This window comes from Theropithecus gelada, chromosome 8 (genome assembly GCF_003255815.1).
Source record: "Theropithecus gelada isolate Dixy chromosome 8, Tgel_1.0, whole genome shotgun sequence".
In the NCBI taxonomy this organism is placed as follows: domain Eukaryota; kingdom Metazoa; phylum Chordata; class Mammalia; order Primates; family Cercopithecidae; genus Theropithecus; species Theropithecus gelada.
This window is the reverse complement of record NC_037676.1, coordinates 75,195,403-75,217,853: the sequence shown is the minus strand read 5'-3', so window position 1 is coordinate 75,217,853 and position 22,451 is coordinate 75,195,403. Positions and strand designations below refer to the sequence as shown.

The 22,451-nt window shown below is 37.0% G+C and overlaps 1 protein-coding gene across 2 annotated transcripts in view; it reads right to left on the bottom strand.

Annotated features, from left to right (window-relative positions):
* TERF1 (telomeric repeat binding factor 1) overlaps window positions 1-22,451 on the bottom strand; it is a 39,973-nt gene that overhangs the window by 2,939 nt on the left and 14,583 nt on the right. The window contains exons 4-9 of one of the 2 annotated variants that reach the window (XM_025394577.1): window positions 21,874-21,960; window positions 19,232-19,381; window positions 17,172-17,284; window positions 13,772-13,831; window positions 12,006-12,100; window positions 6,089-6,192 (exon numbers count right to left, since the gene is read on the bottom strand). In XM_025394577.1, the coding sequence (XP_025250362.1) occupies window positions 6,089-6,192; window positions 12,006-12,100; window positions 13,772-13,831; window positions 17,172-17,284; window positions 19,232-19,381; window positions 21,874-21,960 (609 nt within the window). The remainder of the gene's footprint in view (window positions 1-6,088; window positions 6,193-12,005; window positions 12,101-13,771; window positions 13,832-17,171; window positions 17,285-19,231; window positions 19,382-21,873; window positions 21,961-22,451) is intronic. The other variant, XM_025394578.1, reaches the window with a different exon arrangement.

The window sequence follows — 22,451 nt, the reverse complement described above, 5'->3', positions numbered from 1 at the left end:
GGTGGCAAGGGGGCTGGGAGGATGGAAATGGAGTTACTGTTTAATGGGTACGGTTTCAGTTTTGTAAGAGGAAGACAGCTATTGATAGATGGTAGTGATGGTAGCACAATATGAATATATTTAACGCTACCAAACTGTACATTTAAAAATAGTTAAAATGGCAAATGGTAAATTTTATATCATGTGTACTTCACTATAATCGAAGGAAAAAAAAAATCCAGTTCAGTTGTCTGATGCAATATTAGAATTCAAGGTGACCTGAAGAAGACAAACATGACATGAGAACCATCTTGTGTATGACTCAGTACCAAAAAGTTGGCAGTGACCGTAACCAAACCCATGTAGAAGTTTGTTTGAGCTACCTTAAACCTGATCCCCTGTTCTTGCTATTCCTCTGCTTTGTGACTTAAATCCAAGATACCAACCTGGTCTCTTCTGTACCTGCTTTTGCTTTTGTTTGTCTGTGGCACACCTATCAGCAACTGTGCTGCTTACAAGTACATGGCTATTCAATCTCTAGACAAAGGTTGACAGCCTCCTATAACCATCTATTAACGCCTGACTCAGCCTTCACTCCTACAAAACCTCACTACACTGCTTGTCATTAACTGACAAAAACTAAGAGATGTATTAATAAATTTTTCATGTGTCAGGTGATTGATTAAAAGCACTTCAACAGTGGGTTATTAATCTTTGGGGTCATATAAATCTTGTAGATCTGGCCGGGCGCGGTGGCTCAAGCTTGTAATCCCAGCACTTTGGGAGGCCGAGACGGGCGGATCACGAGGTCAGGAGATCGAGACCATCCTGGCTAACGCGGTGAAACCCCGCCTCTACTAAAAAAAATACAAAAAACTAGCCGGGCGAGGTGGCGGGCGCCTGTAGTCCCAGCTACTCCGGAGGCTGAGGCAGGAGAATGGTGTAAACCTGGGAGGCGGAGCTTGCAGTGAGATGAGATCCGGCCACTGCACTCCAGCCTGGGCGACAGAGCGAGACTCCGTCTCTACTCCACAGAAAAGTGTAGGTATCTAAAATTTTATATACAAATTTGGGGGCCACATAGACTCCCTTTAAAGAGCCTATCAACTCCATGGTCTCCAAGTTAAGAATTTTTGTTCTTTCAAAAACTTGTCATATACATTATTCAGCTTTAAAAATTAGTTTGTGGTTTAGGCAAATTTCATACACATGTACGGCATTGTTTTCTTGTTCTTATCTGAGCTGTAGTATTTTTAATAAGGTGCACAGATGACGTTTGATAGGACAATACAAAAGCCCCTTTCTTTCAAGAAATGACCAATGTTCTCTGAATCCTATTTGGGGTCCTGGGTGCAGTATATTTAGGCAGTATTTTCCAATGTATCATCTATAGCAAGGGTCAGCAAGCCACTGCCAAAACCCAGGCCAAGGCTGGTTTTCTACAGCCCTGGAGCTAAGAACCATTTTTAAATTTAAGTCATTTAAAAAATATATTTAAAATATGTAACAGAAACTATGTATGTGAAATATATGTAAAATAAATATATTAATAATATATTATAAATCTTACTCTTTATAGAAAAATTTTGCTCACCCCTAACCTAGAGGAAAGTAGTAATGCTGTCAGTACAGATTAACTGAAAACTAACAGTGTTTAGCATTAAGTATTTTGTTTTTTTCTTCTATTGAAAAAGAGTAACTTTAGCTTGATATAATGTTACTTCATGGTTGATTGTGCCTTTATTATTTTGCTTGATTTAAATGTTTTCAGTCTTTGTTTAATTTTACCTGTGACTGAAAGAGTTTTGAAAACATCATACACAATAAGCTATCATCTGGCAAGTAAGGAAAGCTGTAATTTTTAAGTTTAGAGGTTCAAGTGGCCTAGTAGTCACTGGTACCAACTCCTACTTTCTATAGCTAGAGTTGAATGAGTGACACAACTAACCTATCAGTGTCAGATCAGAAAGAAAACATAAGGGCAGTACAATTTCATAAAGTCTACTACTATGCTTAAAACTTTCCATTTCCTCATTTTATACATTTAACTGATTGTACCAGATTCCACTGATAGTAATAGTTAGGGGAAGAGTTTAAGATGATGTATTTCTGGACATTAAACCCATACAAGTAATTTCCTTTGTTTTATTGTCATTTGTCTTTTATTTTCTAGAAAAATCAAATACAAAATCATAACTCCAGCCATGCCAATAGCCTGAAAAGATACAAAGAGCATGTAACAAATTAAAACACGCCAATCTTTTTCTTTCCCGAGGCTAGAGATGATATAACTCAGATCTGAAAACTGTATATCCATTCTAAAGAACAAATAATGCTTTTTAATGCCTTAAAATGATACTACAAATAGTAAAAGAAAATACTGCTACAGTATTTCTCATTACATACTGTTTACGGAAAACAGTTTGAAAGGCATTTACTTTTCGTCTTTAATGGAATAAATTTATAAAAGGAGGGCTCTTTAATTCTGATAAGGAAGGAAGAAATATCTTTAACAGACCAATGTAGGAAAAAGAAAACTGTCCAAGTAGACATGGGCTATTGCCGTAAGTTTTTTTTTTTTAAAAACCTCAATACAAAATAAAATTAAGTCTATCACTTACCTTCTAAAACAAGTATTTTAACAAAAGGCCAACAGCAGAAAGCTAAAAAATAAAACCAGGCCCTTGTGATATCCACAGAATTCTTTTTTGGCATAGGAAAGGGTGATAGATATTATCACTGATTACGTGGTCGATACCTTACATTTTGTTTTGAATAGAAGAGAAACAACGGTTTTCTTCATATATATCTGCAAATAACACCTCATTTGGAATGCCTGCTGGAAGAACTCCAGGGAAAGATCAGTTATATGTGTAAGGCAGAGACTTCTGGTTTCCAGTCTCACATATGAAGAGCTTGGAAATCATCACTCCAGTCCCCAGAAGAAAAAAACTGTTGAACAAACTGAAAATCAGTAACTCTTCTTAGATACATCAAAGAATGAATGTCACAGGGCAAACTGCTGCCCTGAAAACTAGAGAAAGAGAGAGGCAGACTGAGAGAATCACAAGAATTATGGGACAGAAAGGCCAGGAGCAGAAGCTCACAGCTGGAGCCAATACTGGTAGAAGCAATTAACTGTGACTGAGGAACTGATGGAGGCTCAGTGTGGATAAGCTTGAGAGTTAAAAACTCCAGGGGCTCAGTTTCAGAGGGACTCACAAAGTTTTGGGAGTTTTATCTCCAGGAGCCCTACCAGGTCTCAGGGTAAAGATCAGACAACAATTCTTTCCTGCTTCTGACAGCAGGAGGGGAAAGGTAGCCATTTAGAAATACTCCCTATTTAGAAATACTCCTCATTTCAAAATAAATGAGGAGAGCGTTCTGGCCTCCTTAACAAAATCCTTTCCTCAAGAGAAACTAATTTTGCCAGAACCTAACCAACTGAGGTTTTACAAGAACCTAACTTACCTGTGGAAATACTCAATTCCACCCCTCTCTAGCCTTCATGTCTCACCCAAGGGGTGGTGGGCTGAGAAGTACTTATGAAGGTCACAGTCTAGAACACAGCCTTACTAAAAGAAGGGAGACCTATGCACAGGACTCCAGAACGCTTCACCTCCCCTTACCTTACCACCACATCAGTCAGGATCCTGGGCATTATAGTTGAAAGAGCTCCTTCAGATTCTTATTAAAAAGCAGTCTCTAGGGAAACCCAGAGACAAGAGAGACAAAAACAAGACACTAAAGGAAATTTTAGCCTTTGACACCTACAGCTACAGAAAATGATAACTCCCAGCCAGATAAACATAAAACCTCACATTAGGCCGGGTACGGTGGCTCACGCCTGTAATCCCAGCACTTTGGGAAGCCGAGATGGGTGGATCACAAGGTCAGGAGATCGAGACCATCCTGGCTAACACAGTGAAACCCTGTCTCTACTAAAAATACAAAAAATTAGCCGGGTGTGGTGGTGAGCGCCTGCAGTCCCAGCTACGCGGGAGGCTGAGGCAGGAAAATGGCGTGAACCCGGGAGGCAGAACTTGCAGTGAGCTGAGATCCTGCCACTGCACTCTAGCCTGGACGACAGAGTGAGAATCCATCTCAAAAAACAAAAAACCAACAAAAAAATAAAAAACTTCATATTAAAGGATCATTTATCTCATTTCCTTTTACCTGATATATCTAGCTATCAGCAAAATATTATAAGCATGTTAAAAAGCAAAAAACACAGTCTGAAGAGACAAAGGAAGCACCAGGACCACACTCAGATATGGCACAGATTTTGAAATTGTCAGACTTGAAATTTAAAATGATTATGATCAATATGTCAAAGGATTTAATGGAAAAAGTGGACAACATGCAAGAACAGATGGGTAAATGTAAATGGAGAGATGAAAACTCCAAGAAAAAACCAAAGGGAAATGCCAGAAATCAACAACATGGTAACAGAAATGAACAATGCCTCTGATGGGCTCATAAGTAGATTAAACACAGCTGAAGAAAGAATCAGTACATTTGAAGATATATTAATAGAAAGTTCTCAAACTGAAAAGAGAAAAAAGAATGAAAAAAGATAAAGGAATACCTAAGAACTGTGGGACAACTTTAAAAGGTGTAACATTTGGAATCATAATGGGAACACCAGAAGAAGGAAAGGAACAAAAGAAAGATTTGAAGTAATAATGGCTGAGAATTTTCCAAAACTAAAGACAGACACCAAACTACAGATTCAGGAAGCTCAGAAAACACCAAGCAGGATAAATAAACAAACTATATACATGTACATCATATTCAAACTGCAAAAAAAATTCAGTACAAAACGTATGCATGACTGCGGTCGCACATGGTAGCATAAGGTTAGCATTTCCCTCTTCTCCTTTGGGAATTCACCCAAAAGCAACAAGAAATAAAATCCTGAAATAAAACTCTGAAAAAAGTAAGAGGCATTTACAACCTGAACCATAATGTAGGTAGAAAGGGTATACATAATCAGTGTAACTTAGGTGTATGAAAAAGCAACTTTGTCTACAGATCTCAGGAAACATGTGGTGTATGCTTTTCTAATGAAAATACCCTGAGGTACACCCCCTAAATCTCTGGTCAGCAACAGCAGAAGCTCCCCTCAACCTACTAAAGGCCAGAGATGGCAAGGCTAAAAAAGGGAATCACAAAGGCAAGTAATATGTGTAGGAAGCAAATCAAAAGTAGAAGTTGCTTGCTATGTTCACTGGGGGAGAAATGAAGGGTAACATAACCTTGAGTCACAGAACATATTCCTAGTAGCCTGCAACTTGACACTATCCGCAACACCTCAGTACGAGCTATTTGCAATTAGCTTGTCAAAAAAAAAAGACACCTTCGAGTAAGAAAATGGTTCCAGCCACAAAAGAAAACAAGGGCCTGAATGGGTGCAGTAGCTCATGCTATAGTCCCAGCACTTCTGGACCCCAAGGTGGGAGGATCACTTGAGCCCAGGAATTCAAGACCAGCCTGGGCAACATTGTGAGACACCATTTCCACAAAAAAAGGGGAAAACACACACACACACACAAAACCACAAAAACAATGACCAGATTTATCCATCTGCTGTGAACAACTAGACAATCAAAAAATATATAAAATAATAGTTTCGGACACTGGACAGATGGCACAAAACTATAGTCACTGAAAGTGGAAACAAATGAATCAAGCCCTAAATTGATCCACCTTAATAAAATGTTGTGATCAAATGGTATCTTTTCTTTGTTTTTAAGTAAAGAAAAATCTTATTTAAATTGGATCCCTGTTAGGAAATTTAAATATCAAAGCTTATAATATGGAGTTAAGTCCCATCTTACATCTAATAAACAGATTTTATGATAGTATCACAATAATTCCAAATAGATGTCAGTACTAACACCCAACTTAAGACTTTTCAATGTGGGTGAAGTACTTCATTTTGAATAGGCTGATTAGTCACCTAATCTAAGATGGCAAAATAAAAGATGGCAAAGCGTAAATATTTTATACTCAAGATTTTTGGGAGGTTGAACAGAAATAATCACAATTATTCAAGTTATAACTTTAATGTCCATAAGTGTTATTCAAATATAAAAAAACCAAATACCTGTTTTTTTCTAGCTCGATGTTTTTCAGGAGTTACCGGTTGACTCTTTGAAACAGGTATTCTGCTTTCAGTGGCTCTTCTGCTTTCTTTTTTCTTTTTTGTACCTAAAAGTAGAAAAATAATGCCATAAATATTGTTTCACATTAAAGAAAAAAGAGCAATTATATTTTTAATGATTATCATGAAATTCTTTTAAGCTATTCTAAGAAAAAGTACTCTACATGTTTGATTTTTTTCCTTCAAATCTGGAAGCAGTATGGTATAGTACAAAGAACAGTCTTTGAAATCAGATGGGGAGTGTTTTGAGACTTGATTCTTTTATATGTCTTTAAGTAAATCATTTCACATCCCTGAACCTGTCTTTTCATCATCTGTTTAAAAAAAAGGAAAAATATTTATTGCATAGGATCATTGAAATTTTCTTATGATAATGTTTTAGGAGTACTAAGAAGAATAATCCTTTCCTAACTCCTTCTTTCTTACTCATAGTTTGATAAGAAATAAAAGAAACAGAATTGTAATTATTGAAAAATGAATTGTTTGGGCAGAAAATCTAAGAGAATCTACAAATAGAATTAAAAGATCAGTAAGATCAATACACAAAAAGGATTTCATTCATTAGCAATAGGATTTCTAGTCATTAGCAGCAAAGAGTTAAAATAATTTAATTAAAACAATAGAAAGATACTATTTACAATAGCCACAAAAAATCTAACATTCTTAGAGATCACTTTTTTTTTCCCAAGAGATAGGGTCTCTCTCTTTCGCCTAGGCTGAAGTGCAGTGGTATGATCATAGCTCAAACTCATGGGCTCAAGTGATACTTCTTCCTTATCCTCCCTCACCTCAGCCTCCTGAGTAGCTGGGACTAGAGGCACCTGCTGCCATGCCCGACTAATTTTTAAAAATTTGTTTGTAAAGACATGGCTTCACTATATTGCCCAGGTTGGTCTCTTAATTCCTGGGCTCAAGTGATCCTCCTGCCTCAGCCTCCCAAAGTGCTAGAATTACAGGTGTGAGCCATCATGTCACGGCCTCTTAGATAACTTTAGCAAAAGGGATACAACATCTGTATGTAGTAAATTATAAAGCTTTACTATGTATATAAAACATGTTATGAGAAGTTTTATCTATCTATCTATCTATCTATCTATCTATCTATCTATCTACTTACCTACCTACCTACCTACCCACCTACCTACTATTGGCCCTCTATATTCGCAGGTTCCACATCTGTGGATTCAACCAACCTTGGAATAAAACATTCAGGGGGGGAAATATATATATATATATACACACACACACACACACACACATCGGGGGAATATATATATATAAATATTTATCTATATATAAAATATGTATTTTATATATATATAAAACAATACAATAAAAAATGATACAAATAAAAAATACAGTCTAATAATTATTTACTACAATTTAGTTATCATTTACATTGTTTTAGTTACTATAAGTAATTTGGGGATGAGTTAAAGCATGTGGTAGGCGGGTGCACAGGTCTATATGCAAAGACTATGCCATTTTATGTAAGGGACTTGAGCATTTGAGAATTCTGGTATCCCTGTTGGGCGGGTAGGAGGACGAGTCCTGGAACCAACCCCCTGTGAAAACCAAGGGATGATTGTATATATAAAAACTGTTAAGAGAAATATATTTTGTTCATGCATAGGAAAACTTAATGTAATAGTGTCAGTTCTCTGCAAAATCATCTATTGTTAACAATGCAATTTCACATAAAAATCTCAACAGGGTTCTTTGTGTAATTTAACAAGAATATTCTAAAATTATGTGTTAAGAGAGGTAGTCCACCATTGGCTCTGAGCACCCCTGCAATTCTTGTTGCATGTACAAAAGCCTTATTCATCTCCTGAAATAGTGCATTTTCTATAGCCAGTCAGATAGGCAATTAAGCAGGTCAAGGAAACCATAACATGATGACCAGGCCAACCGCTCTCTCCTGGGAGAGGGTACTGGCTTGGTTGCTATTTGTTACAAGTTTTGTTGCTTACTCAAAAAGCACTGGGCCCTTGGCTCTGAGTTTTCCTCAGCTGAAATATAACTTACTGCCTTCACAGCATCCATTTAGGCCTGCTGTATAGTCCACGGGACTTGGGGTAGGGAAATCTGAACAACTACATCAATGCCATGTTGTTTGCTATAATAATCTGTCTTACTCTAGCTCATTAAGTTGCTAAGTCTTGTTGTCTCCCTTTTGTACCTATAAAGTAGCAGCAGGTTTACTGCTTATAAAGCCCAATGGCTAGGTTTTTTCCCTGACAATATGGAAGACCAAAACACCAGAATAGTCAAGATACTCTTGAAAAACAATAAGATTACCCTACTACAAACTGATCTATTATAAAACTACAGTAACTGAAACAATATGGTATTGTTGCAGGAGTAGACCAAGAGACCTAAACATACATGGGATTTTGACATATATATTGGGTGGGTTCCAGTCAGGAAAATGGAAACCATACTAGCTCTGATGGAGAGATTTTAGCATTAGGAGAAATGTTTAAACAGGTGTTAGAGGACTAAAATAGAAAAAAGGAAATAATCACATAAATGTAAAGACAAATTCATAATTATAGCTGGGAGATTTTATCACTTTTCTAATTGACAGAACAAGTAGGGAGGAAATGAGTACATATATAGAATACCTGAACAGCATTAGTAAAAACTTGACCTAATTGACATTTTAAAACACTTCATACAACAATGCCAGAATTCATGTTCTTCTCTGGGCACATCCAAATGGACCAAAATAAACCATACTGTGGGCCATAAAACAAATCTTAAAAAACTATGAAGCATATTCACAGACTGAAATAGAATTAAACTAAAAATCAGTAACAGAAAGATATTTGGAAATTAAACAACTTCCCTCATAGGTCAGTAAAAAAGTCTCTAAGAAAATGAAAAAATATTTTGAACTGAAAATCCAACATGGGAAAACAATGCTACAAATATTGATTATATAGAATATAACCAAGAAAAATTGGGGATTGGTGGAAGAAATTTTTGCTACGGTCAATCAACAAGACTAAAGTTGATCTATTAAAGCATTTCATATTCTTTATTTTATACAGATCATAAAGGTTACTGATAGATTTCTTGTGAAACCACCTTCATCTGAAGTACTGAATCCTTGTTTTACATCTTAAAAGTTTAAATGTAAATATATTTTAAAGTAACATATGTAACTTGATCATAATTTTCTAAAATTTTATTTGCTCTCAATCTATCCATTCTTCTATTGAGGCAGTCCATCTAAGCAATTGGAGGCTGGGCTCTGGAATCAGACTGTCTGATTTCAAATTGTGGCTCCTGTTCTATTCATACACTGTAATCAAAGGCATTTTATTTACCTTTTTAAATCTCAGCTTCCTCATCTGTATAATGGAGATGATTAAAAAAAAAAAGCACTAATCTCATAAGGTTATTTTGAGGATTGAATGCATTTACCTATAAAAAGTTTTCAACTCAAATATTAATAATTTCACTCAATGCTGGTGAGTTTTTCTGCACTGATGAAATCTGGATGATTTGGCTTTTTCTTTCAACTTTTCTGAATTAACTTGATTTTTTTTTCCCTAAGCACATGTCAACTGTACAACACAAAACTTAGTTTTTGAAAAAAAGGTTAGGGCTAGGAGCAGTGGCTCACGCCTGTAATCTCGGCACAATTACAGTGAGCAGATTGCTTGAGTTCGGGAGTTACAGACCAGCCAGAGCAACATGGCAAAACCCCATCTCTACAAAAATTACAAAAAGGCTGGGTGTAGTGGCTCACGCCTATAATCCCAGCACTTTGGGAGTCCAAGGTGGGCGGATCGCCTGAGGTTAGGAGTTCCAGACCAGCCTGGCCAACATGGCGAAACCCCGTCTCTACTAAAAATACAAAAATCTGCTGGGTGTGGTGGCACACTCCTGTAATCCTAGTTACTCAGGAGGCTGAGGCAGGAGAATTGCTTGAAACCTGGAGACCGAGGTTGCAGTGAGCCGAGATCAAGCCACCGCACTCCAGCCAGGGTGACAGGACAAGACCCCATCTCAAAACAAACAACCAAACAAACAAAAAAACAAAAAATAGCAGGGTTGGCATGTGTCTGTGGTCCCAGCTATTTGGGAAACTGAGGTGGGAGGATCAACTGAGCCCAGGAAGGTAGACGCTACAGTGAGCCAAGATCTCACCACTGCACTGCATTCCAGCCTGGGCAACAAAATAAGACTGTCTCCAAAAACAGATAAAGAAGAGAAAAAAAGGTTTAGCACAAACAAAATTACTACCCTCAAACTATAAAGAGGGGGTACCTGGGTACCACTGAAGTACACCGGATTTTTTTTAAGAAAACATTACTGACACCTAATAAAATGTGCTAAAACTCAAAGACCTTATAGACTCAATAGCCACAGTCACTGTCAAGCCAGTCTGCAATGAGTTTATAGTCTTCAAATTTGCTGATAAACCATGTTTTATCTCTTTTGAGACAGTCTCGCTCTGTCACACAGGCTGCAGTGCAACCTCCATCTCCTGGGTTCAAACTGGATTCTCGTGCCTCAGCCTCCCGAGTAGCTGGGATTACAGGCAGGCACCACACCTGGCAATTTTTTTCTATTTTTAGTAGAAACAGGGTTTCACCATGTTGCCTAGGCTGGTCTCAAACTCCTAAGCTCTTCAGGCAATCCATCTGCCTTACCGTCCCAAAGTGCTAGGATTATAGGTGTGAGCCACTGCGGCTGGCCTACATTTCCTTTTCTTTGAATTTCGCACTATGAAATTAAGTGTCTAGGAAAATGCTCACATTATTCTCATTTAAAATGATTCCCAGCTGTCTTGCAGCAATAAGTGTAGAAAATTAATCTTGGAACTCCACCAACATTAAGCACATAACTTTCATGAGTTTCCATTTTCTCATCTTTAAAATGGGAATGATGTCTATGAATGTAAATATTTTAGAGCTCTATTTACAAATATTTGCTAATGGTTGCCATGTCATCAGCCACCAGGTATAAACAAATTTATTCTATAATATTTACTGCAGGCCTATCATTTGCCTGGCATCAAGATGGTACCTTATGAGCATGGAGAAATAAACCTAATTTCATTATGTCTATTATTTTTATCAATAAGTATTTATATTTAGATCCATATTAAAAATCTCAGTATCAGTTCACTACCTAAAATATTAATGTGGGGTCAATAAACATTTGTTAAATGAATACATACCAAAAAGAAACTTGTAATTTGCTAATTCAACACTCTCAGACTTTATAAAACATAACTACTGTGAATAACAAGAATCAACTGTACTTAATGTTTCTGAAAAGTAACTACAGTCATGCATTGCTTTACAAGGGGGATATGTTCTGAGAAATGGGTCATTGGGTTATTTTGTCCTTATGTGAACATTAAGAGTACACTTACACAAACATACATATACATATATATATATATTCATATAGAAAACCCACGGTTCCCAGTACCATTGCTAATTATCAATCATTTCCCCTACTTGATATGCAATGCCAATATCAAGTGCCACATTATCAAGTTTCTATATATGCTCCATTACATTATTACAGGATCACCATCCTATATGCAATGCAGTCTGTCTTTGACTGAAATGTCATGATGTGGCATATGACTATATTTGAAGTTGCTGAACATAGTCAAGGTAGAAAAGCAGTGTACCAAAAGAACTCTAAGCTAGACAATCAAAATAGCTAACTTTCTCAATTAAACACTACTTCAATTAACTCTATGAAGTCAAGACTTTGTGCTTCAGTTTTCTGAAGTGTGTGTTTTTTTGTTATAGTAGTAAAGTCAACAGCTGGGTTGTCTGAGGACACATGAATTCTCCCCCTCTAAAACTGTTATAACAGTACTCACTTTGAAGAGTTCCTATTCTTCTTTCTTTCTTATTATTAAAGTCTTGTTGCTGGGTTCCATGTTGCAACTTAGATACGAAAAGATTCTTGTGAGACCTAAAATAAAACATGAAGTTTGTAATTGGTTCCAAAAAGATTAGTAAAGCAATGGAAAAAAGGTAAATGATTTCCTTAATCTGTTCTAGGATCTTCTATTAATACTTTGGCCTACTTCCTTTGGTGCTCTCCCTGCTTAGTGCCCCATCTTAACCTGTGGCCTCTTAAGATTTCTGTTGCCTCTCTCATCTTCCTCTATCTGATCTACTCAGCAGAAATCAAGATGTTTTTTGACGTCTCAGAAGAAGCAGGCAAAAAAAAAAAAGAAAAAGAAAAAAAAAAGAAAAAAAGGCAAGACTCTTTTGGCCTTCCAATTAGATACATCAAGGAAAAAAAATCCTTAAACTACCAACTATTAGCTTTCATTCTCTCTTAAGGCTTTTATTTCCCCAAAGACGGATTTCAAAATTGCTTTACATAATGGCAGGTATCACTTGATTATCATTACTGCTTCCAAAAAGAGTTTTGAAAGGTAAGGCTGTTTGGAAACACAGGATGTGGCATCATTTTTTTAAAAAACCCTGCCAAATTGGTATTATATTAATCCAATTTTATGAAGGAGCAAACTAAGATTCAAAAAGCAGTTCACTTAAGCTTAGGCAGCTGTATTACCTCCACCTAAAATGTAGGTTCTTTTAGCTATACTTTTATCCCTATAGATACTCTATGTGACCAGCTATCCTTTCTCTCTTCCCCTCTCTCCCTCCTTCCCAAGACTTTCTATTGTCCTTTCTGGAATGTCATTCTCAATCTCTTCAACCATCCCTCCCTGCTCTTTGCCTTGTCTAAAATCTAGCTTTCCCCTGGGGACAATGTTTCTCTCCTTGGTAGCCTTCTCAAGTAGAGATTGGCTTCATCTTCCACCCTCCATAAACTACAGGATGCCAGAGACAGCAGTTTTCATTTCCTAATGAATGCCACTTTCAAGATCCTGCTTCCATAGAAACTTCAGCCTTGAGGATTCATGCCACTGAGATATATCACCTTCGATCATTCTTCACAGCCATTCACCATCCTTCCAAGCACTTCTTCATCATTCACAGATCTTTCTCTACACCTAAGTGCTGCTATTATGAATTATTTCAGTATTCTCATGGACAATTCATATACCATCTTGGCCTCTCAATTCTTCATGTCCAATCACCTCTTCCACATGAAGTCAGCCACCTCCTCCCACGGTTCCACTTGTGATCCCAACTGCTCTATCTTATAAATCATTCATGCAGACTTTCTGCCCTCTGGACAGGTTACATTGTCTGTCACAGTGATTCTATTAGATCGAATAAAGTTTTTCAAGTAACTTTGATAATATTGGCATTAGGGCATTCATTAGAAATGTAATCCCCATCCCCTTCCTGTCCCAGTATCGTATCTTTGTTTCTATGACAGGTAAGTGTTTACTAAACATCTGTTTTAAGCTCAAGAACTCCCTATATGTGTATTCCAATAAGGGCTTTGTAGAAACAATGTGAAACAACCCAGTCTCAGAAGCAAGTCTCTACAGTTTGGAATTGCAAGATGTCTCAGAGTCGTTGAATATCTGTTGGGCTAAGTAGGACCCTGAGATATTCTTTCAATTGTACCATTTATGTGGTAGTTATATTAGGTCTGCATGAATTGCTTCAATCAAAGATTTGAAAGACAAAGAAGAAAAATGTCAATTTACTTCACCTCAATAAGGATACTGTACCCTCTGAGGATTCAGTTACCGCAGACTGTTTGTCACTAACACTTTAAAAGAAGAAAAAACTTGTAAGAATGTAAACAAAAGAAACTTTTCATAAGGGTAGTACTTTCCACATAGTCAAGACATATTTCAATTTATAAAAAATAACTTTGGAAAGAAACCTCGGTAACATTGGGACATACACAGTCCATTACAACATGGCTAATTTTTGTCCAGACATGCTTACACTTATAAGAGGTATCAAATCAAGCTTCTCCAGACATAAGCATAATTAATGCTGTAGTCAAGCATTTATAATAACACTCTTTCAAAAACTCTTCCATGGCACTTTATTTCCATGAATTCAAGTTTTAAAAACTGCTTTATTAAGGTATAACTGATACATAAAAAGCATGGCACATGTTTAAAGTATACAATTTGATGGGCTCAATTTTAATTTATGGTTCTCCCCACCAGTCTCCAAGTGAACTTTTGGGAATTGATTAAGTTCCCATTTGCTATAGTTAAAATGGTTTCCACACACACAACATGACTATTTACACCTCCATGCTTTCACTGGTACTATTCCTCTCTCCTAAAATGGTATTTCCTCTTCTATCCATCTGTAAAAATCTTAACCATCCTACAAAAGCCCCTGCTCAGGGTTAGTATCTCCATGAAGCTGTCCATCTCAACTATTTCAGCACTGTGTTAGATATTTTAAGTAATCTAGAGATGACTTAAAGTATATGGGAGGATGTATGTAGGTAATATGCAAATATTACACCTTTTTTTTTTTTTTTTTTTTTTGAGACAGGGTCTTGCAGAGGGTCAGCCAGGCTGGAGTGCAGTGGCACAAACATAGCTTACTGCAGACCTCCCAGGCTCAAGCGATCCTCTCACTTAAGCCTCTCAAGTAGTTGGCACTACAGGCATGCACCACCAAGACTGGTTAATTTTTGTAAAGACAAGGTTCTGCTATGTTGCCTAAGCTGGTCTCAAACTCTTGGGCTCAAGTGATCTTCCTGCCTCAGCCTTTCAAAATGCTGGGATTACAAGTGTGAGCCACTGTTCCCGGCTATTACACCATTTTTGTAAGACACTTGAGCATCTGTGGATTTTGGTATTCACGGAGGGTGGATGTCCTAGGACGAATCCCCTTCAAACACCAACGAACAACTGTATAAGCTTTATCAGAGCAAAATATTTATTTCATCTAGTCTTCATAACATGGGGGTTTCAATTTTTCTAGGATTTGTCTGACCTCACAATCACACTTCTGATTCTATACTTGCTTTACTTGAACCCTTATTGGTAACTGTCCTGACACTGGTGATTTAATGCTTTATTTGCCCTGGTTCTGCTTCCAGGATGGTTTTGGTATTTGCTCAGTTCTTGATCTTTACGCTGTTTCTAGTTTTAGTTTTGTTCCCTGTAACTAGTGTACAGCAAGTTCTAATGTATGCCTGGTAATGAATTAGGCAACAAGGATACCAAGCTAATTAAGATGCTTCAAGGCTAAGTAAGAACCTTCAAATAATTCTCAAACTAGTGAAAGAATCAGGTAAACAGATAAGTTACTAACGAAGATAAGTCCTTTTATAGAGATGTATGCTATGAAAAAACAGAAGTAACAACTCTGATTACAGAGCTGGGAAAGACTTCATCCAGGTGATCTCTGAGATAGATTGAATAGCAAGTAAGAGCTTGCCTTGGAAAAAATAAAATGATAGGAATTCAAATAGAAGGAACAAAGCAAGGGCAGAGGTATGAAAACTTCTAACATTTTAAGATCAGGGAGAAGTTCTGTGCTGCTAGAAAGTACGATGTACGTGGACAGGGAGGGGTTCATGCTTAGGGATAAGACTGTATATTAAAAAAAACAGAATGGGTCTATGTAAGGCTTTATAAGCCATGGCAATAAATTCTGACTCATCTAGTAGGAAATAGGAGCCAAAAAGTTTTTAAGCTGGGAGTGATCTAAAGAGATTTATTTTTTTGGAAGCTAACTCTGGAAGTTATGTCAAGGATGGATTTGAATGGTATAAAGCTATATAGATAAAAATAGATTGGAGAAGCATTTCTGAGGTGGGGTTCTTAATACTTGGAGAGACAGCTGGATGTGTGAGGTTAAAGAAGAGAGGCAGGGTGTAGAGAGGCAAATGAGAACATGAAGAGTTCTGTTTGTACATATGGATTGCACTGTGTTTGTGTCTAGGAGAGCATCTGAAATAAGTGGGTAGTACTATATAAGGAGAGTCCATAGGAAGTGTGCTTGTCATTATCTGTAAGAACCATAGTATTAGCAGTATAATTATGAGCAGGATGGCTTGCCCACAAGAATGTATTGGGTATTAGTATCATTAAACTTTGATTTTTGAAACAAAATGAAGTAATTGGGCCAATAAATATGGAATCTCTACTTCTTAAACTGGGTTTTAGAAAAAAGTACATCAATGTGAAATAAGACTTTAGTACAGCCTTTGGAGAGATGAAAGGAACAGGTCATGCTCTGACAGGCAGGAACAATAGGAGGGACCACTATAAGATGACAGAGCCTCAGTCCTAAGATGTGACAAGTCCAGTGTAGATCCAACTTGAACCCCAATCTCTACCTCTAAATAAGTAGTTAAGATGGGGTCCCTGCAACACTTAGGTCTTGGTCCCAAGAAGAAAGTAATATTACATCCATTTCCAAATATACCCATCCAGAGACCACAGAAATTTGATTATCTGGCCTTGGTTTAAGGTAGAAGAACAGAGAAAACAGACCATGGGTTCAATAGGAAAGAAGATCTTTATAATATCAGAGTTATAGCTTCCTCAATAGGGGAAGATACTTAAGCTTCTAAAACAAAAGACAAAATCACCCCTGAAAATCCCTAAAGAAAAAATAATTTTGGAGACTTAACATATCTCTCAATATACAGGACTGACACAGCTTGTTTTCCTCCAGTATTAAAGCAAATCACTATTTCTTCAGTCAAGCACCAGATGAAGTAGTGAGCTTACCCTTAGAGAAGATATACGAATAATATCTTAATATACTAGACTCTTAGTACAGTGAAACATGAATCACATAATGAGAACATGTAGAATCGAAAAACAACTAAGGGGCACAGGAGTCCAACCTCACCTTTGTTCCTAAGCATACCCTCAGTAAGAATGGTAAACTATCCACATTATTTAAACTGTAATATTTTCTTATTCTCTACTTTTGCTTGGCATATGTAGTTTGCACAGGTCATGAAATAACTCTACAGTACTCCAAATACCTAAATGTTAATCATCAGCAAGATAACATGCTACTCAATAATTATTTTTAACAAAAAGACTCGCATCAATTTTACATAAAGACAGAACATTCATAAAACAAAGAATACACAAATTGATTAAATTACAAACCTTTTTCTTGTATCCAAATTAGCTTCAGTTTCCATTTCAACATCATTACCATTAGGTTTATCTTGAGAAGTTATTGTTCTTGTTCTTTTACTTTCTACTACTTTTGCTGCTGCCTTAAAAAATGGTGTGTGTGGAGGTAGGAGGATAGGAAGAAATGCATTAAGCCATTTTAAACAAATAGCATTAAATTAAGCCTTGTAATTCTTTGATAGTCATAGCCAATATATCTGTTCACAGGCCAATAAAGGGCACTGTGTTGTTATTTTCACCAATAATTATGACACTGCCAGCAGCTACATTAGCTATCTGCTTGGTTTATCAGCATTACGAAGGTGGTCTTTCCTTGTAAATATATTTGATAGACAAAATGCTCTCTAGGCAATTTTTAAGAGAAAAGGCTGCATGAAAAAAATATAAATTCTATATATTTTGAAATAAAAATTATCTCAATCAAGATGCTCCACTATAACACTGTCAACTTAAAACTTCTGAGGTCAAGACAGAGAATAAAATGTTACTAGAAAAATTTTATTGTTGTTTGTTTTGAGACAGGGTCTCACTCTGTCACCCAGGCTGGAGTGCAGTGGCACAATCACAGCTCACTGCAGCCTCAACCTCCTGGGCTCAGGTGATCTCCCACCTCAGCCTCCCAGGTAGCTGGGACTACAGGCGTGCGCCACTATGCCTGGCTAAATTTTTTATTTTTTTTGTAGAGACGGGGTTTTGCCATGTTGCCCAGGCTGGTCTCAAACTCCTGGGCTCAAGCGATCTACCCATTTCAGCCTCCCAAAGTGCTGGGACTACAGGCATGAGCCACTGCGCCTGACCAGAAATGTCTTTTTTTTAATGACAGGGTCTCGTTTTGTCACCCTGGCTGGAGTGCGGTGGCTCAATCTCAGGTCACTATAGCCTCAACACCCCCAAAGTAGCTGGGACTACAGGTGTATGCCACCATGCCCAGCTATTATTATTATTTTTTTTTTTGAGACAGACTCTTGCTCTGTCGCCCAGGCTGGAGTGCAGAGGCACCATCTTGGCTCACTGCAAGCTCTGCCTCCCAGGTTCAGGCCATTCTCCTGCCTCAGCCTCCGGAGTAGCTGGGACTACAGGCGCCCGCCACTACGCCCGGCTAATTTTTTTTGTATTTTTTTAGTAGAGAGGGGGTTTCACCGTGTTAGCCAGGATGGTCTCGATCACCTGACCACATGATTCACCCGCCTCAGCCTCCCAAAGTGCTGGGATTACAGGCACAAGCCACCGTGCCGGCCCAGCTAATTTTTTTGTAGACAAGGGGTTTCACCATGTCACCCAGGCTAGTCTCGAACTCCTGAAACTTGGCCTCCCAAAGTGCTAGGATTATAGGCATGAGCCACTGCACCTGGCCTAGAAAAATTTTAAAAGGCCCTTCTTTAATGCAATTCTACTTTTCCCCAAAAATGTGTTTAAAAAGTCTTTAAAATTTACTTGAATTACAATGAATATTTGCTTTTGCCTATTTCTTATTTTTAATTCAAAGTTTTCCCTTCAACTTTTTCTTTTGAAAATTTTCCTAATTTTGAAAAGTTACAAAAGTACTACAAAGATCACTCATAGGCCGGGCGCGGTGGCTCACGCCTGTAATCCCAGCACTTTGGGAGGCCGAGGCGGGCGGATCACAAGGTCAGGAGATCGAGACCACGGTGAAACCCCGTCTCTACTAAAAATACAAAAAATTAGCCGGGCGCGGTTGTGGGCGCCTGTAGTCCCAGCTACTCGGGAGGCTGAGGCAGGAGAATGGCGTGAACCCGGGAGGCCGAGCTTGCAGTGAGCCGAGATCGCGCCACTGCACTCCAGCCTGGGCGACAGAGCGAGACTCTGTCTCAAAAAAAAAAAAAAAAACAAAGATCACTCATAAATCTTTTAATGAGGTCCACAAAATGTAACATTTTACCACACCTTTCTACAAAACCACAACAAAAAATTCCCATTAGTTTTAAAGGATTTCTATTTCAAGTATTCTCCTTTATTATAACATTTCCTTTAAGTCTATTATTAGAGTCACTCTTGAATAATATGTATACCTTCATTAGAAAGGTTGACGATTTTTCACTTAGCACATAATTCACATAACTCTTAATTTTCTCCATCATGTGGTTGTAGCTGAAGTGTTGAAAAAAGGAATGAAATGTATCTTTCTGAGAGATTATCATAAGCAATTTGCTTTTGAAAGGCTAAAGAAAAGAGAAGAAATGAATTAACATAAATCACACAAAGTTACAGATACAAGGATTTTTGTCATACATTATTTAATTGGAAAGAAATCACTTTATAAACTCAGAGACACAGATACTTTTAAAATTAAGTTTTAAATGACATGCCAATGTACTTTTTTCTTACTTCTTCTGGTCTCTCCTCATTTAAAAAAATATTTTATATTTTAGACAGATGCAAAAAGATATGTATTATAAACCAGAGTACCCACTACCCAGTTTAAGAAATAAAACATAATCGATATGGTTAAAATCCCTGTTTACTACCATAATCTGATTGTATCCCCTTTTCTCTCCTCACTGTAACCATTACCCTGAATTTAGAATTCACCATTCCCATGAATTCCTTTACTTGCACTACGTATGTATCCACAAATAACACGTAGCATTGCTTAGCATGGTTTTAACTCTACAAATGGTGTTGTACGATCTGTATTCTTTTGAAACTTGCTACATTTTAGTCAACTCTATGTTTACAACATTTATCCATGCTGATTTGATATTCCTAGAAGTAGTTATTTTTGCCATTATAAAGTACTACACTGATCAAAAACATCACTTATTCATCCATTCTTCAAACCTACTGAGGGATTTAGGCTACTTGCAATTACTGTATTGCTCTTCAACATGTTTCTACATTATCTTCTGTGCACTGTATGTGTTTTCCTTGGACAGTAGCTCTTTCAATGCTGACTGCACAATAAAAGCTGTAGAACTTTAAAAAAAGTCTTAGGCTCAATCTCAGAGCAATTATCTCAGGAAGGCCTTGGTTTTTTGTTGTCTTTAAAGCTTTATGGCTTTTAAAATATGCAGTTAAAAGTGAAACCAGCTATTCTAGGATATTGTCTAGAAGTGGAATTGCTGGAATGCATGCTTAAAAGATTTTGCTAAAATGATCTCCCAAAGAAGTACCAATATACAGTCTTGAAAGGAAGTTATGGCAGGTAGTACAATCATTTCTCAATTTATTGAGACAACTATTGGTATTCTAAGACATTTTAATTGATGCCAGTCTAAGGGATGGGAAGTAGTGTTTCAATATAGTACTTAATATTGCTCTAATGAGGCAACATTAATACTAGTGAGGTTAAGTACTTATCTTAACCTCTTAATATTTCCTGGCCATCAGTTTTCCTCTTCTGGGAGGTATGAGGAGAGTAGAATTTTCAGTAGTCTCATAGTGCTATGGAGAAAATATAAGGGTAGGAAACCCAAAAGACAAATTTCTGGAGGGCTATACCCCAGGGACAGGGTTATAGTAGAGATAGACAAAGCCTTGCCAAAACTGCCCAACCTACCCTCAACTAGGCCCAGGTTCCTTAATGGATTAAGGTAGTCACTCTCCAACTCTTTCTACTAACGTTATCAAAAGGTGCTCAATCTGATTATTCATCAGGGAAACAAATTAAAATCCAATGGGACAGCACTACATATTTGCCTGAATGGCTAAAATGAAAACCCAGATGTAAGATCTGTGGAGCCACTAGAATTCTTTTACACTACTGGAGGAATTGACATAACTACTTTGGAAAACAGCTTGGCAATATCTACTAAAACTGAGTATGTACACACCTTATGACTCATCAGTTCTACTCTTCATATAAACCCAAAAGAAATGCAGGTATTTCTTCCACAAAATGTATGGGGGAAAAGAATGGCACCTGTACTGAACACATACAGACTTTTTTGTATCTTTTTGTTCCTAAACAGTACAACTATTTACATTGTATTAGTTATTATAATCTAGAGATGATTTAAAGTATACAGGAGGATGTACATATGTTATATGCAAATACTATACTATTTTATTATTTATTTACTTTTAGAGACAGGGTCTCTATCTGTTGCTTAGGCTGGAGCACAGCGGCAGCATTATAGCTCACTGCAGCCTTGACTTCCTGGGCTGAAGCAATCCTCCCACCTCAGGACTATAGTATTGCTCCACCACACCTTGCTGATTTTTAATTTTTTCGTAGAGAACAGGGTCTCGCTGTTTTACCCAGGCTGATCTTGAACTACTGACCTCAAATGGTCCTACTGCCTCAGCCTCCTAAAGTACTGGTATTATAGGCATGAGCTATTGCACCCAGCCTCTTTTTACTTTTTTAATATGACTACTGGAAAATTTTATTTATTTTTCATTATTTATTATTTCTTTTTTTTGGAGAGATGAGGATCTCCCCATGTTGCCCAGGCTGTCTCAAATATCTGAGCTCAAGGGATCATCCCACCTCAGTCTCCCAAAGTGCTGGAATTATAGGTGTAAGCCACTGCATCCAGCTTATTAGAAAATTTTAAATCACATATGTGACTTGCATAGTTTTTCTATTGCACAGTATTATTCTATACTGTTTAAAAGATAAAGCATTTATTTTCTCCTCCAATTTTCTTTCAGTTTTCCTCATTCTACATAAACAGTTCTAAAATTCTGTGGTTTTAATTTAAATAATTACCATATAAGAATTTGGATCACCAAATATTCTTTCAAAGACTTCTTCTGCTTCTTTAAAGTTGCCATTTTCCATACAAACAGCTATAGCCTAAAAGATGAAAAATACCAACCTTAGACTGCGTTTAAAAATATCTAATAGTTATTTAATTATTAAGATAACGGAAGTAAATCTGAAATCCTCTGTTGAAAACATTTTTATGTAGTTTAATAATTTTAGTTTGATAAAAGATATAAAATACTTTTTCAAAGACAAAATAAGTGTCGCTTGAAATGACATGAAAAATTTGCACTGGTCCCATGCACATTTACTCATAAATGCCCAGCATTCTATCTCTAATTTAGACCAAATCAAAAGCATGTATTAGTAAATAAATTAGAAGCCATACCATGGACATTTAAGACCCACCTAAATATTAATTTTGAGTAAAAGGGAAATAAGAGGAGGTAGATGATGTTTGTGATGATTAGGATACATAAAATTTGCTAGTCAGAATCCCTGGAAAATATCTAATACAAACCTAAGAAGCTAGATGTTTTTGAATGATCATTTTTTTCACATATTGGCATTTTTGGTAACAC